General features: G+C 43.2%; 1 protein-coding gene across 2 annotated transcripts in view; it reads right to left on the bottom strand.

The window, feature by feature from the left end:
• Positions 1-17,156, bottom strand: part of ULK2 (unc-51 like autophagy activating kinase 2) — a 185,297-nt gene that overhangs the window by 37,652 nt on the left and 130,489 nt on the right. For both annotated transcript variants that reach the window (XM_073573475.1, XM_073573484.1), the window contains 7 exons: positions 16,726-16,863; positions 12,135-12,274; positions 11,010-11,093; positions 6,806-7,089; positions 6,446-6,639; positions 4,284-4,393; positions 3,992-4,132 (listed from right to left, as the gene is read on the bottom strand). In XM_073573475.1, coding sequence (XP_073429576.1) covers positions 3,992-4,132; positions 4,284-4,393; positions 6,446-6,639; positions 6,806-7,089; positions 11,010-11,093; positions 12,135-12,274; positions 16,726-16,863 — 1,091 coding nt within the window. The remainder of the gene's footprint in view (positions 1-3,991; positions 4,133-4,283; positions 4,394-6,445; positions 6,640-6,805; positions 7,090-11,009; positions 11,094-12,134; positions 12,275-16,725; positions 16,864-17,156) is intronic.

Genomic DNA, 17,156 nt, shown 5'->3' with positions numbered 1-17,156 from the left:
AGGTATCTCTGATGCTGCCGAGAAATGGGGATGTGGAGGTAGGCATCCTGTATATCCACCGAGCAGAGAAACTCTCCGGGCTCCATTGAGGCTATTACCGAACGCAGAAACTCCATCTTGAAATGGCGGATCTTCACGTGGCGATTGAGCAGCTTGAGGTCCAAAATTGGGCGAAGTGAGCCGTCCTTTTTCGGGACTACAAAGAGATTCGAGTAGAACCCTAAAAACCACTCGTTTGTAGGAACGGGAACGATGACCCCAGGCGGAAAGGAGAGAGGAGACGGCCTGAAGGAACCCTGGAACCTGTGATCGCTGTTTTGGGGTTCGGGACAGACAGAAACGACTGTTTGGGAGGGAAGAAAACTCGATTTTGTATCCGGATGTGATGATTTCCCTGACCCAAGCGTCGTCGACAACGGATAGCCACGCGTCCTTGAAAAAGGAAAGTCTGCCTCCCACCCTGGAAAGCTTTCCAGGTGGGGGTGACCCGTCACTTAGATGAAAACCTTCCGGATCGAGAGCCTGAGGACCTGGAAGGCTGACCCCTGGATCTCCAGCGAGGGGCCGGCTTATACGATGGCTTTCTCCGGTCATTGGAAGCAGTGTTACGCTCCTGCTGGGATGAACCGTCTGTGGGAGAGAAGGGGCGAAAGGACCTAAAAGGCCGAGAAGCCCTCTTGTTAAAGAACCTCTTAGGGCGGGACTGGGGAAGGGAAGTGCTCTTTCCACCAGTGGCATCCGAGATTAACTGATCCAGCTTGGCGCCAAAGAGCCTAGTGCCGTGAAATGCCAGGTTGGTGAGTGACTTCTTTGAGGTAGTATCCGCATTCCAAGACTTCAACCAAAGAATGCGGCGTATTGCCACAATGTTGCTGTTAGCTCTAGCAACGCACCCTGCCGCGTCCAAGGAGGCGGCCAGAAGGTACTTGCCTGTGTGATTAATTTGGTCTGCTAAATCTGCCAGCTCGTCCTGAGGAGCTGCCGCTGAAACGCCCCTGCGCAGAATTTTCGCCCAAGCCGAAATGGCTTTCGCCACCCAAGCGGATGCGAAGATAGGGCATAGGGATGCACCGGATGCCTCAAAGATAGACTTAGCCAACGACTCTATTTGCCTGTCTGATGGGTCCTTGAGAGAAGCTTCGTCCGGAAGGGAAAGGACCGTCTTAGAGGAAATACGAGAAACTGGTGGATCTACCTCGGGAGCTTTGGTCCATTTCGTGACTAGATCCGCATCAAAGGGATAAAGTACATCTAAGTACTTGCGGCCTGAGAAATGTTTCTCAGGATGTTGCCAGTGGTTGGCTAAGGAAGTGTCGAAATCCTTATTAGGGAAGGTTCGAGATGGAGGCCTAGCCTTCTTAAGGGAAGCAGAGCATTCCTGAGGGGGGCCTTATCCTCCTTAATCTTGAGCGTTTGGTATATAGCCGATATGAGACTATCTACCATCTCCCGAGTTCTAGCTATGTCGTCCGCCTCTGAGTCTGATCCAGATTGTGAATCCTCGTCTGACCCCGGATCGTCTGCCGATGAGGGAGACGAGGAGCGTAGCCTGAGAGAAGCAGAGGGACCCTGCGAACCGGAAGAAGAGCCAGACAGGACCCGCTTCCTAGAGCCCCTACTTGGTCTGTCCGTCTGAGGGCCACGGTCCGGTGCTGGCGACTCACTATGCGAGGCGGTCGGTGCACCGGTGACTGCAGATAACTGAGGTAACCGCTCTAAGACCTGGACCAGCGATTGAGACACCTTTGTCAGCTCAGAAACTGACTGAGACATCGCCACGGCCCACTCCGGGGGTGGGGTGGTCTCCGCCCGGGGTTTGGAGTGCTCCTGAGGGGCCGACATGGTGGAAGGGCTGCAGGACAGGCAGAGGGGAGACGACTGACCCGAAGCCCACTTCTTTTTACAGCGCGTGCAGGCGTAGTGAGTAGCGGTGGGTCTGGAGCAGAAGGCCCTTGCAGGGTTGTGCATAAGTCTCAGTGGCAGAAAAAACACAGACTGAGGAAACTGCGGGGGGGGGGGGGAGCTAAGTTAGGCGTCAGGGATAGTCAGCGTCTAGCCTACCGAGGATCAGAAGCGATGTGTCCCCCAGGCGAGGTCCGGAGAGAAGGAGGAAGAAGCTCGGCAATCCAGGAAGGAACGCTGGCGGTGGGCGGGGCTAAGCCATCGCACCGCGCGATTGGCTGAGACCCCAGAGGGGAGGGGGACGGCCAAAGACACTGACAGGGCTGAAATGAAAGCAGCCCTGAGATAGGCTGTAAAAGCGCGCGGGGAAAGCGCGCGCAGGGAGAGGGAGGACCACTTTTGAAAATGAAAGTGAAAGCGCTCCCTCAGCTTTCACTAGCGACGGCGCCCCCGGGCTCGAAAGCGCTCCCTCCCTGTAGGCTGAATAATGAGGACGGGGAGCGCTGACGGAGGGAGCGCTGACGGAGGGAGCGCCCCCCCCCCCCCCCGCTGGACCCCCCCCCGCGACAGGAGGGACGCACGCCTGTCAGAGTGCTGGTTCAAAGAGCGGGAAATTCAAAAGGAGGAGAGGTACTCTGCTGTCCTAGATTGGTCTGTGAGCGCAGGGCTGCAGGGAACATTCAGAGAAGCTTACCTGATGTCCCTGAAGAGGCTGACCACAGGGGCCCGCGATAGAGCACAGGCCGCTGGGAGAGGTGATCCTCAGTACCCGCACCGCCGTATGGTGCAGAAGACTGCTTCAATCCCCGTGTCAGGGGAAACGTCACCGCTGGCGACCGCCGTCTTCCTCTCAGCCCTGTCCTGGGAGAGGGATGAGGGGAATCGGCTAGGACCGTCCATCCATGGCCCTTAGCACCCGAGGGTGATAGGGGAAGGTCCTGCCTGCGGGCCTGAGAGTTGCGATGTGGGCGATACCACATTGCTCGCTCAGCCGCATTAATAGGAAAAGCAGGATGAACTCACATCCCGTTTCCTGAGCTGTATCTGAAAAAGAAAGGGGAAATCATTAAAAAACACAACTAAAACCTGAAAAGAAAAGGATTAAATGCGGATCTGGGGAGATCCTGGTCCGCCTCCTACAGACACTAAGCACAAACTGAGGTGCTTGGTGCCTGTCGGTGGGTGAATACTGCCGGGGAGGAGCTAAGTTTCTTGTTTTGCATAGTGTCAGCCTCCTAGCAGCAGCAGCATACACCCATGGTCATCTGTGTCCCCCAATAAGGCGATAAAGATTTTTTCTATACATTATTGTGTATTATCCTATGTAGGGATATATATGTGGATGCTATCCCGTCCTTTTCTTGAGGCATTCTGCTTATGTAGAATGGTATTGTTTGGTTTTTAAATTTCAGGTTTAAATAAACATGATTGTTTTATGGATCTCTTCAGTTTGTTCTTTCTTTATCATAAGTAAGGATTAGTGTAATTAGAGTGAGAAGTGACATTTTTTGTATATTGAGTTTTGGACATTATATTGATGGTTAATTAAAAAGTATATAGGAACAATGGAGAAAACAGTACAGCTCTTGGCTGCTTTCATCAGCGTAAAAGGCCTTGAATGGAGAGGCAGTGGACATGCATGGCTGTCAATTCCAACACCTCCAGACCATGCTACCATGGGAAATAGAACCCCCATTTTAAGGTGGATTGTCCCTTAGGCTATGCAAGATTGAGCGCTTACTTACCCTCCCCCAGGTCAAGAACTACCGCTCACTGCTGCTCAGGTCTTTGTTGATAGGCTGCAGAGGTGATGCCGTGTCAACAGCGCTGCAGCCAATCACAGAGCTCACTGTCTTGCCTAGTCTACATCAGCATCACTGTGGCAGCCTATTAGGACAGGAGCAGTGGTGGAAAGGCATTGTTGGCCCTGGGGAGTGCGAGTAAAAACTTAGTTTGTTACGCATGTCTTTGAGCCAATAGGCTAACAATATATGAAACGAGACAATCCATCTTCTTGTATGCTCAACATATTTATCACGTTTGACCTTCTTTATTAGGATATCAGAAAAAGAAACGGTGCGGGCCCTACCTGATGTGGCTCGAGCCCTCATCATCATGTGAGTACACGTGGGTGGGGTGGCGCTGCTGGGAGGAGAGCCCACCGTAAACATCACTGCTCTATTAGCCATGGCAGGCACTGTGAGGACGCATCCTGTAGCACCAGAAGGGACTGGAAAGTAATAAATAAAAATACATATAATATAGACTACATGCACTGAAAGAAACTGAAGACCTACACTAGTTTCAACATGCTCAATAACCATGTTAACTGAAAACCAAAAAATAGCACCTATCAATGACTAGTAAAAGAATGACCGTACCTGTATCCATGGGACGCTCAGAGTTCAGACTGTCTGTGCTGCCCTGGTAATGCTGTCCTCCTAGGATCGTCCTGCTGGTCTGATCTGACAATTTCCCAGCACTCACAGACCTGTATAGGAGACCACCATGGTTTACTGATGGTATTATTCACATTAAAAGCATGGCACAGCCCACAGAAGATCACGAACAGAAAGATAAATATGGCCCGCCTAGGAGAATCATGGGATAAAAAAGAAGGGGGACGTCCATTTATAAAAAAAAAAAAAAATCCAAATCCTTTATTTCTTGTCCATGAAAATGTTTACTGTGGATTCAAAGACATCTTTGACATGTTTCCAGCGTTCGAGTCTATGACTGTGCGTAACCAAACGCCGGTAAAGCATCAGATGTGTCCTTGAGTCCACAGAAATTGTTTTAATGAACGTATTAAAGAATTTGGATTATTTTTTTTTTTTTTTTTATAAATGCATGTACCCGCTTTCCCCCCCTCCATGGTTCTCATATGTTCTGCAAATCAGCTGCTGAAGCAGGTCCCACACATTGTGCAAAGTCTAATATTTAACGGGGTGAATTAAAAACAAACAAACAAAAAAAAACAACAACTTTCTTTTACACACTTTTTGAGGACAGCTAATGTTGTCCTTCATGTAAGACTACCAAGGACTTATTAATTCAGGATGAGGTCCCAGAAATTAACAACCAAACTTTAATAGAGCAGACAGTAACAAAAAAAAAAAAAAAACAAATTATAAATTTTGCCAAGTGGAGAACTTGGGATGTTTGGTTGGACTTCAGGGACATTCCAGACATTGGTAGACTGATGCAAGGTGGGCAGCATGGTTCTAATCCCACCAAGGACAACATCTGCAAGGCATTTGTATGTTCTCCCCGTGTTTGCATGGGTTTCCTCCGGGTTCTCCTGTTTCCTCCCACATTCTAAATAGGGAATTTAGATTGTGAGCCCCATCGGGGACAGTGATGATAATGTGTGCAAAAACTGTAAAGCGCTGTGGAATATGTTAGCGCTATATAAAAATAAAGATTATTTTTAAGGTACCGCTGCCATCTTATATTATAGATAACCAGCAGGGAATAGGGAACTTAAAACTTAACATTTAATATATCCATTAAAATAGTGCGACACAAATAAAATCAGACCCACCCCCACAATGTAGAGCATAATTGGGTCAAACAGTGAGCCGATTGTGGGTAAAGACACTACCAGTAACACTGGCAATAGTCCTGTTTAGGACTACCCCCATCTCCTCTGCTTTATCTTCATAAGTTTTATTTTTTTAATATTGTTGTGTCTTGCGTCATCTTCTTATTTTACATTTTCACCACATTATAAGCAAGTCACACTGTCATTTTATTTTCTATAGGCTCCACAGGTATTGAGTCTTGCTTTTCATTATTATTCAATGCGTGTCGAATGTCCTCAATGGCCTTCTGTTTATTTCCTGTTGCTAGGTAAAGAGCTATAATCCGACTTATCAGAGTTTATCTGATTACGATACTACCATCTGACCTATGTACTATTGGAGCTATAATACCATTGCCCTTGTTTAAAAAAAAAAAAAAAAGAAGCACACTACGTACATGTACCTCCAAAGACAGTATTCAGATGTCAGTGATTTTTATGTTACACAAAAGAAAGTCCAATTATCAGTATTTTTGTCAAATTTTCATCAGTGTTTGGCCAGTGTGTCAGTTTTTTTCTTGCCTATAAGAGAAGTTCTCAAACTTCTCCTATCAAGCAAACATGTAACTGGATAGCACTCGGATGTTTATGATGCAAATAAAGCTTTTTGCAGATACGTTTGAGTTTGATCTACTGTTTTGGAGAGAAAGTTCTTTGCTAACCCTTTATTCCAGAAGATGGCGATCCTGAAACCTAATACACCGCCCAATCTTTCAAAATGAGCATATTGTTTTAAAGATCTATATAACCATCTTTCTATAAAAATAAATTTTGCATTCATCTGTATATCAATGTGCTTTATGGGGAAAAAAAAGCGACAACTTTTTTTTTTTATAACAAATGTCCACTAGATGGCAGAAGGAATCTTTTACATAAGTCCAAACTCATGACATTTAGCTTCTTGCACCACAAGATGAAGACACCATACAAGTATTTATTCACCATGTAACATGCTCTCACCTTCCAAATGCGGCTTTGCCATGTTCTCCAGTGCCAGCCTTTTCATTCCCATGTGGGCAATGGAAATGAGAGCAATCCCTTGGTTCCAACAAGTCTTTGACCTGTACAAGAGTATCCACAGGTCCCTGACGAGTCACCAAAGCAGGAAGGTTTGATGAGGCTTGCGTTTTGGGAATCTTGAATGGAGCGGATGCCTGGAAATGTAGTATTATTAAAGGTTAAAATAGAAGACTAATACATATTGAATGGGGTGTATTAGCTCCATACTGGGGGTTAAGAGCATGCGTTTGGCAAAAGATAAATTCAACAGTATATTACAGGCAAAAAAAACGTGATTCTTCATTTTACGCTATAACAAACCTTGGTGGGTGAACCTATAATGGTGGGTAAGGGGCTCTTATACAGCCATTCTGAACTCCTTGGTGATGATCCCATGTGTTTTGTAGGAGAGGCTCCAAGACTGACAGGTCGTGCAGGCTGTGGAGAATGGCTAAAGCCATGTCCAGCATATGATGGGCAGACAGGATCCGAGTGTTGCTTCCGCAGCTTCTGCTTGTTCTGATAGATGTCTGTGAGGGTCGGGGCACTTGGCAGCCTTCCACCAAGCAAACACTGAGGTGACTGCGACTGTGGCACTGGGGAACCTGAACACACAGAAAAGACGGCCCATTATAAAGCTCAAATTCTCCGCATGTAGCAAAAATACAGCAGAAGGCGCCACATCCTGCTCTCAGAACACCAAAATCCATTAATGGAATCCTCTAGATAAAACAAATACATAGTGCTAGCTTCATTCACTTCCATCATGCCTGCAGTAAAAGGGCTATATACTGAGGACTGGAATGCTGAAACGGGCTTACAGCGTGCTTTTACGGTATTATAGTTTTACGGTTGAAGGTAGACATAAGTCCATCAAGTTCAACCTATAGCCTAACATGTTGATCCAGAGGAAGGCAAAAGACCCATGAGGCAGACATAAGTAGCTCCAGAATAGGGGAGTCATAAGTCTACTTGGAATAAAGACAACTTTCTTGCATGTGAAAGGTCTGGATAGGCTGCCCTGTATTACATAGCTACAGACACAAGATCTTCTGTGGTTAGGCTACAAGATCTGCTCTGCGTAGGCTGCCCTGTATTATACAGCTACAAGATCTGCTCTGCGTAGGCTGCCCTGTATTATTCAGCTACAAGATCTGCTCTGCGTAGGCTGCCCTGTATTATACAGCTACAAGATCTGCTCTGGGTAGGCTGCCCTGTATTATACAGCTACAAGATCTGCTCTGCGTAGGCTGCCCTGTATTATACAGCTACAAGATCTGCTCTGCGTAGGCTGCCCTGTATTATACAGCTACAAGATCTGCTCTGCGTAGGCTGCCCTGTATTATACAGCTACAAGATCTGCTCTGCGTAGGCTGCCCTGTATTATTCAGCTACAAGATCTGCTCTGCGTAGGCTGCCCTGTATTATACAGCTACAAGATCTGCTCTGCGTAGGCTGCCCTGTATTATACAGCTACAAGATCTGCTCTGCGTAGGCTGCCCTGTATTATACAGCTACAAGATCTGCTCTGCGTAGGCTCCCCTATATTATTCAGCTACAAGATCTGCTCTGCGTAGGCTGCCCTGTATTATACAGCTACCAGATCTGCTCTGCGTAGGCTGCCCTGTATTATACAGCTACAAGATCTGCTCTGTGTAGGCTGCCCTGTATTATACAGCTACAAGTCTGTACGAGTTACCCTGCCCTAAATTATCCAGTTATAGCTATACTTACATTACATACTATATATACAGTATATCTATCTATAATTTATATATTTATTTAGCCATAATGGTTGATTAGAAACAGCACTCCAATGTAACGGATCACATAAAAAGTGATTTTTTATTTTTTCACCTTGGGGTGCTTTCACATTGCGTTCTAGTACCCGTTCGGTGGTCCCGTAAAGGCTTATGTCTGAATTCCGTTTTGTGGGGAATTCAGACGTAAGCCTTTACAGGACCAATGAACGCCGACGGGGCCATAGACTATAATTGTGCCGGCATAGCACGTACGCATGTACATACATACATCTATACTTTTACCTCTGGTATAGGTAGCAAGCATTTCATTATATTTTATGTATTCTAGTCTGCTAGGTTCTCAAACACTATTATTGGTGCCATATACATCTTATAAATACATGGCTGGGACCCATCATATTGACAAATTAGTTCCCAGCCCAGACATATTGGTTCATTCTAGGTTCAGATAAGTTTTTGCTGGACCAGCTTTACCACATGCTTTGACAGTCATAAGTCTGCTTGGAAAAGGGCCAATAATTTCTTGTAGTGAAAGGTCTGCTTGGGTTAAGTGCTTTTCATTCAGATAAAAGGTCTATTTGGGTGAGGCAGGCTTTGCTCACCTCATTTGGTCTTTCCCAGTGTTCTATATTGACAGGTTGGGAATGGCTGTACTCGTAACCTACAGTTATAAATTAGAACAGCAGCTCCTTATAATATACAGTTGTGGCTAAAAGTATTGACACCCCTGCAATTCTGTCTGATAATACTCAGTTTCTTCCTGAAAATGATTGCAAACAAATTCTTTGTTATTATCTTCATTTAATTTGTCTTAAATTAAAAAACACAAAAAGAATTGTCCTAAAGCCAAATTGGATATAATTCCACACCAAAAATAAAAAAGAGGGTGGACAAAAGTATTGGCACTGTTCGAAAAATCATGATGCTTCTCCAATTTGTGCAATTAACAGCACCTGTAACTTACCTGTGGCACCTAACAGGTGTTGGCAATAACTAAATCACACTTGTAGCCAGTTGACATGGATTAAAGTTGACTCAACCTCTGTCCTGTGTCCTTGTGTGTACCACATTGAGCATGGAGAAAAGAAAGAAGACCAAAGAACTGTCTGAGAACTTGAGAAACCAAATTGTGAGGAGGCATGAGCAATCTCAAGGCTACAAGTCCATCTCCAAAGACCTGAATGTTCCTGTGTCTACCGTGCGCAGTGTCATCAAGAAGTTTAAAGCCCATGGCACTGTGGCTAACCTCCCTAGATGTGGACGGAAAAGAAAAATTGACAAGAGATTTCAACGCAAGATTGTGCGGATGTTGGATAAAGAACCTCGACTAACATCCAAACAAGTACAAGCTGCCCTGTAGTCCGAGGGTACAACAGTGTCAACCCATACTATCCATCGACGTCTGAATGAAAAGGGACTGTATGGTAGGAGACCCAGGAAGACCCCACTTCTTACCCAGAGACAAAAAAAAGCCAGGCTGGAGTTTGCCAAAACTTACCTGAAAAAGCCTAAAACGTTTTGGAAGAATGTTCTCTGGTCAGATGAGACAAAAGTAGAGCTTTTTGGGCAAAGGCAATAACAGAGTTTACAGGAGAAAAAAGAGGCATTCAAAGAAAAAAAACACGGTCCCTACAGTCAAACATGGCGGAGGTTTCCTGATGTTTTGGGGTTGCTTTGCTGCCTCTGTCACTGGACTGCTTGCCCGTGTGCATGGCATTATGAAGTCTGAAGACTACCAACAAATTTTGCAGCATAATGTAGGGCCCAGTGTGAGAAAGCTGGGTCTCCCTCAAGGGTCATGGGTCTTCCAGCAGGACAATGACCCAAAACACACTTCAAAAAGCACTAGAAAATGGTTTGAGAGAAAGCACTGGAGACTTCTAAGGTGGCCAGAATCCCATAGAACACCTGTGGAGAGATCTAAAAATGGCAGTTTGGAGAAGGCAACCTTCAAATATCAGGGACCTGGAGCAGTTTGCCAAAGAAGAATGGTAAAATTCCAGCAGAGCATTGTAAGAAACTCATTGATGGTTACTGGAAGCGGTTGGTCGCAGTTATTTTGGCTAAAGGTTGTGCAACCAAGTATTAGGCTGAGGGTGCCAATACTTTTGTCTGGCCCATTTTTGGAGTTTTGTGTGAAATGATCAATGTTTTGCTTCATTCAAGACAAATTAAATGAAGATAAAAATACCTAAGAATTTGTGATTGCAATCATTTTCAGGAAGAAACAGTATTATCTGACAGAATTGCAGGGGTGTCAATACTTTTGGCCACAACTGTACATACAAAACCAATCATTTGCAGATGACTGTGATCTGATAATAAAGCACCAGGTTGATTTCAGTTTATGTCAAAAACTCATCAGTAGACATCAGGCTGCCTTAAAACAACCAGTGTCAGATGATGGACGGAGATGAAACCTATGAGGATCCTCCACAACACCGCTTACACAGCAAGGCTTCCTGGCATACATTATACGATGATATGTCCATACTCCGCACAAGGCACAGAGCACTGCTTCATATAATCAATGTGATCTCTGTGCAGAAACACACTTAATTGGATGTATCTAAGAGAGACAGGTCACCAATTGGAAATGTGCAGCCAGAAATCATTACATACTTCAAGTGATCTATTGGACATGGATTAATTTCTGATGAATGTTTCTATATTGTTTTTTTGCAGCCATATTACTAATAATCAAATACATTTTCAAAGTTAGATGTCTGTTGGTGCATGTGGCGAATATCTGCAGATCTTACCTCCAGAAGAGCTTCTACTCCTGGACTCGTGGCCTTGAGCATGACCGCAACAACAGTGTCCAATTTGCTCTGGTATGGTTCCCACTGTATAATATTAAAAAAAAAAAAAAAAAAGAATGACACAGCCCATATAATATATATATATATATATATATATATATATATATATATATATATATATATATATATATATATATATATATACACACACACACACACATATACATACTATATATAGTGAATTGTATATAATCATCACCACAAGAGTAGAAAATACTAATGTTAAGGAAGTTGTAAACCCCTGTATAACTATATCTATACCCCATTTTGTAAATCGACACTTAAATAACTGGTACCTACTATTAATGAGCCAATGTGCGCGGATAAGGTGATATCTGAGCATGTTCAGGTGATTTCAGAGTGCCTTCGGCATGCTCTAAAAAAAAATATGCTTTCGAGTCCCCGTAGCTTCATGTTTTGTGGCTGTTAGGCAATCTCTGCATGTGTTGTGGCTGTCTAACAAACTAGGAATCTCTGCATGTGTTGCCGCTGTGGAGCAGCCGCGAGACATGCATCCGTGGGGACTCAAACATATTTTTCGAGCATGCCAAAGTCCTTAACACCTAATTCGAGCACGTACGCTCATCACTAGTAACCACCATAAGCATATATTAGGTATGCCATCTATAGTGGCAGTGCCCAACCAATGCTGTTGGCAATATTTGTATACTTGTCATGTAGGCAAAATCTCATGAGGAAGACTAAGAATAAAGAAAAACGCCTTCTCCAAGCTAAAAGATGGCCATGTGCACTGAGAAACTGCACACAATTTCTTACTCCACATTTACCCTACTTCAACACAAAAATGAGATGTCAATGACAGCCGCCTTGAGTGGTAAGCGGTCACTGAAGCCTATAGAGGTATGGCACGGTCATTGGCTATGCCAACATATACGTTTTGACAGACAAAAATTAGTACCATGGAATATGCAAGTATGATCTCACAGCGTTACAGTGAGGCAGGCATACATGCACATCTGGGTCAGTGGAACTTATAAGCTATATTTGTAGTTCTGGTGCAGGAGGAATATCCAGAGAAAATTAGAAGATTGCATTAAAAATTACCTAAAGGAGAATAAGGTCGAGAAGAGCCAGTGGATAAACGACGACCAGTTGCTGACACCATGTCTCCAGAATTTGGTGATCCAGAACCCACTTTTAAAAAGCCCATGGGGCTAGTATTAGAGCGTCTTACTGCCCCAGATCTGTAGCAAAGGGGGGGGAAAAAAAAAAAAAAAAAAAAAAAAAGTGAAAGAGGGTTGATATCAGGAATCACAATTCATTCATGCATGCACACAGTCAGCTTTTCATCTTTAGGAAACCATAATGGTAAATATGGAACATACACATAACAGGATAGTACATATATAAACATCTGACCCAGAAACGGCCAAAGTGAGCAACTAAACAAAAGTATTTTGCCGAGCTGCATTACCCCATCATTTTTTTTTTTTTTTTTTAAATACTGATATGTCCAAAAAAGGGATAAATATCAGAAAACTGACCGGCACTTCCAAAACAGAAAACGGGTGTGAACAGGTGCTTAGAGTAGCAATCTCCATATGTACCAACAAATAAAGTAGCACTCTGTAGCTCTATAGCAGGGGTCCCCAACCTGTGGCTCAGGAGCCACATGTGGCTCTAGGGCCCATGATATGTGGCTTACGACTGGCTGCCAGCTTGGTGCATTAGCATCAGGTCTAGCAAACTATGAAGAGCAGTTTTCCAGATGGTGAGTTTAGTGAGTAGCCTAGTACAGAAGAGCAGATCTGAATGTGCTTATTCTGGCCTTGGGGGTTTGAAAATAATGTAAGTATGGTAATGTGGAGACCGGATGATGTGAAGTGTCAAGAGGAGATGCTTAAAGCTGGATGCGACAGTGTGGAGGTTGATGCGGGAATACTGAGTGGGGGTAATGTGGGAACCCCTGGCTGTTGGTACACTGCCTTTGTGTAATTTTAGTGAAAAAACTTTGGCTGTCGTTATACCAGTAATTAGGGGCAATGTGTCTCGCTATTGTGAGGTGGGAGGGAGTTGGATGTGGCTCGTGACTCTCTCTTGGACCTAAATGTGGCTCGCGACCCTCTCTCAATGCTTAATGTGGCTCTCAAGGCAGAAAGGTTGGGGGATCACTGCTCCACAGCATGCAACATGAAATATATGAAATTTTGAACAACATTTCTGCTGTAGACAATTACAAAAATTGAGAATACTTAGCTCATAAATTGGCCAATTCATGTGTACCCAACAGCCACGATAAGGCGATTCTTGTTGCTGGGAACCTGCCTGTCTGAATCCTCTCTTGGGTTAACAAATCAAGTTGCACTCTGTAGCACTATAGCATGCGAACATGAAATATATAAAACTTGAATTGCATTACTGCACTAGAGAGTGTGAGTATATGTATTCATGTTTGCATGCTGTAGCGCTACTTTATTTGTTGGTTATATATGGAGATGGCTGCTCTTAGTAAGCACCTGTTGACACCTGTTTTCTGTTTGGATGTGACAGTGAGTCTTTTGAAATGTAATACATAGGCTTTCTGACTGAGCAATCCACCACTCAGCTGCTGGCATTTTTAATTACAGCAGTATCCTATCTTCCCATATAAATTAGCAACACACATCCCAGTAACATGTTAAATTGTGAGACCAGGTGCCATAAAGGTGCCAGACGATCACAAACAAAAAAAACATTCCAAAGCATATTATAAATCATGAGAGAAAATGGAGTATAAAGGCTAAATAGCTTATTTTTTATTGTGCAACAACGTAGCCAAAGATTATAAAAATGTAAATAAGACAAACAGACAAATTTAACACTTCAGAGTCAGCTCCTACTTATAGCTTTCTGATACAATGAGGGAATTAAGCCATTAGCCAGGGGAGTGTAAGTTATATAGACCAGTGGAATATCACAGTATAAATAAATACAAATTTGCATCATTTCAATAAAGTATAAAATAGTGCCATCAATGGTCAAGAGGTCTATGTGCATAAGATCACAATATCTTATCCAGTAATAGAGGAGGGTTCAACAGGTCAACAATACGATGAGTAGATCCCCATCCCCAATACGCGTTTCGTGTGGATAGTGTCCCTGCTTTCTCACAGGGAGGCGTGTTCCACATAAATTTAGGTTTTAGTCCAAAAGAGGATTCAGGCAAGTTCCCAGCAACGAGAATCGCCTTATTGTGGCTGCCGGGTACACATGAATTGGCCAATTTACGCGCTAAGTATTCGCAATTTTTCAAATTTTCTATAGCAGTAATGCAATTCAATTCAGCGTGTTACTTTATTTGCTGGTCAAAAAAGGGATAAAGACTGGAGAAACTCCACAAATGGGCGTTTATAATGGCAGCAAAATTTCTGCAAATACTTCTGAACAGCTTATTGATTATTTGCATTTAACGGGCTATTCTCAAATCATAAATGGGTAAAATGTCAAGTATTTGGAAAAACCAGCAACTTTGCAATTTATTTGTTCAAGAACAGAGGGATTTTTTTAGATTATTGTATACTTTTCACTATCTAGGTTACCGGCTACCACTGCAGTGGCTGATCTCTTAGGCGAGAAGTGCAATTCTTACAAGGGCTTTCCAATAGAACTTGTAAGCTGGATATGGACAGCTTCAGTGCCCCTCCACTCCACTGACACTGAAGAGGCAAAGCTTTTCCTGCTTGCAGCATAGGAAAATGCACATTTCAGATTATCGTCACAATGATGCTGCTGGTCCGAACTGTCAATCAGGAACACATGGGTAGGGGAAGGTGGGGGGCAAAGAAAAAAAATCAGTAGATGTGGTCGAGCTCTGTGCTGTTAATATGACATTAATATATTCGGTTAAACCGAAAAATGGTCAACACTGAGTTACATAAAATCAGTGTGAACAAAGTCTTGAGACCAGATGGGCTGCGTTCAAAGGTTCTTAAGAAGCTCGCCTTTGTTATTGCTGTTCTCCTATACATACTTTTTGGAGACTCTTGTGATTGTCGCTGTAGTAAGCAACTGGAGCAAAGCTATTTTCAAAAAGGGCTCTACGGGTTTCACAGATTAATACATACCAGAAAGCTTAACAGTGTAGAAAAGTGATTTAGGGGCTTGTAAGGTAGTATATACAGAAGGGTAGGGTAATAAAATATTATTAGAGTATGGTTTTACGAAGGACATGCCGTACGTTGTCAAACCAGATACATTTTTATGAAGACGTGAGCAGAAACCTAGATAGAGACGAAGCTGTAGACATAGCGTTTTTGAACTATGCAAATGTATTTGACATTATCCCACAGTTATTTAAAGGGTAAATTAAGGTCTATAGGCTTAGGAAATAGAATTTTTGCGCTCAATGATCAGATCCAAAGAGTTATGGTGAATGAATGTGACTTTGAATGGTCTCAGGTTAACAGTTCAGTGCTAGCTCCGCTATTATTAAACATATTTATTGAATTAATAGACCACGAGATTAATAGTGGTGTTTCTATTTTTACAGAGGACACCAAGCTATGTAGTATAGTGCAGTCTATGGGGAATGTTCATGAGCTACAGGATGACTTGGACAAACCAGGTATTTAGGCATTCACTTCGCTTGGCAGATGAATTCAGTGTGAAATGATGCATCTACATGCTAATAACCTGCGGGCACACTATATGTTCCCAGGGGAAATAAAACTAGAAGAGTCACTTGTGGAGAAGGATCTGGGAAAATTTGTAGATCCCGTACTAAGTAACTGCATGCAATGTCAATCAGCAGCTTGTAAAGCCAGCAGAATATAGTCATTTATTAGAAGAGGTATGGATTCACAGGACAGGAACATAGTACTACCACTTTACAATTTCGTACAATCTCATCTGGAATACTCAGTTCTGGGCACCAGGTCATAGAAAGGATGCTCTGGAGTTGGAATACTTACAAAAAAAGAGCTACAAAAGTAATAAGTGGCATGATGAATTTTAATTTTGAGGAAAAACTAAAAGCATTAAATTAATTTAATGAACAGATGTCTAAGGTGGGATATGATTAACTTGTTCAAGTACATAAATGGCCCATACAAAAAATAGAGACAAAAGCAATTTCATGTAGAACATGCTAAAAAGACGATGGTCTTGAGGAAAAAAAAAATAATAATTTAACCCCTAGATGTGTCAGGCCTTTACCATGAGAACTAATCTGTAGAGCATTCTACCCCAGGAGCTGGTCACAATGGAAACAGCTGATTGCTTCAAAAAGAGTTTAGAAGTTAGTTTTTTCCTTTTAAAGAAAAGAGTACTTGTGTGTAAATACTTGTATGGCCAACGATGACCAGAGTATTCTCGAAGAGATATCTCACACCAAGAATACTTTTGTCATCATTGGGCGTCAAAGTATTTACATCGATTTTTCTGGCTGACAGGATACCACAGTATAATTTGTTATTGTGCGTGTAAAATTCTTGTTCTGAATGTTGATCCAATCTATCATAACCTAGGAGCAGGGAAAAGCTTGCTCCTTTAGGGCAGCCTGGATCATGTACTGAGGATGTACTTCTGCCCTTTATCTTTGCCTATTCCCAGTTTGAACATGCTTTTTCAACCAAACTAACTTTGTAAAACTTTTACTCAGATTCTCATCTAAATTAAAGATATTGTTACTACAATAATCACATACTCTGGACCATACCTGGGTGACCCATGTAGGTTAGTCGTTGGGCTGGCAGTGGATGAAAGATTCTGCTCAATACGTTGATAGTTCCGTAGTTGGGTGGGCACAGGAATGGGTGCAGTCTCGCTTCGTGGAGAAATTTGAGGCTGGTTTTGCCTAGAGTTAAAAAACACGAACAGTGGGAATAAATCCCTGTGTACTGGTCGCTGGGTTATCTGAACCATTGCACAACAGGAGTAACAAAAACAAGAAGAAAAATGACTGCGGCGTCAAAACTAATGGCCTTAAAAATCAATTTCCTCTTCTTAAAGTGTGAAAAATGCTTTAGTTCAAGCTGCAGTAGAAAGTCTCTCCCGTAGTCTATTCATTAGAGTATACAGGCAAAAAAACAGAGCATGTAAATCAGCAGGACTGACTCCCTCCCGTCTGGAAAGCACTGCTGTGCAAAA

This window comes from Dendrobates tinctorius, unplaced genomic scaffold (assembly GCF_039654945.1).
Source record: "Dendrobates tinctorius isolate UK_male_01 unplaced genomic scaffold, ASM3965494v1 ptg000007l, whole genome shotgun sequence".
In the NCBI taxonomy this organism is placed as follows: Eukaryota; Metazoa; Chordata; class Amphibia; order Anura; family Dendrobatidae; genus Dendrobates; species Dendrobates tinctorius.
Note: the sequence above shows the minus strand (reverse complement) of the source record. Positions and strands in the feature narration are given on the sequence as shown.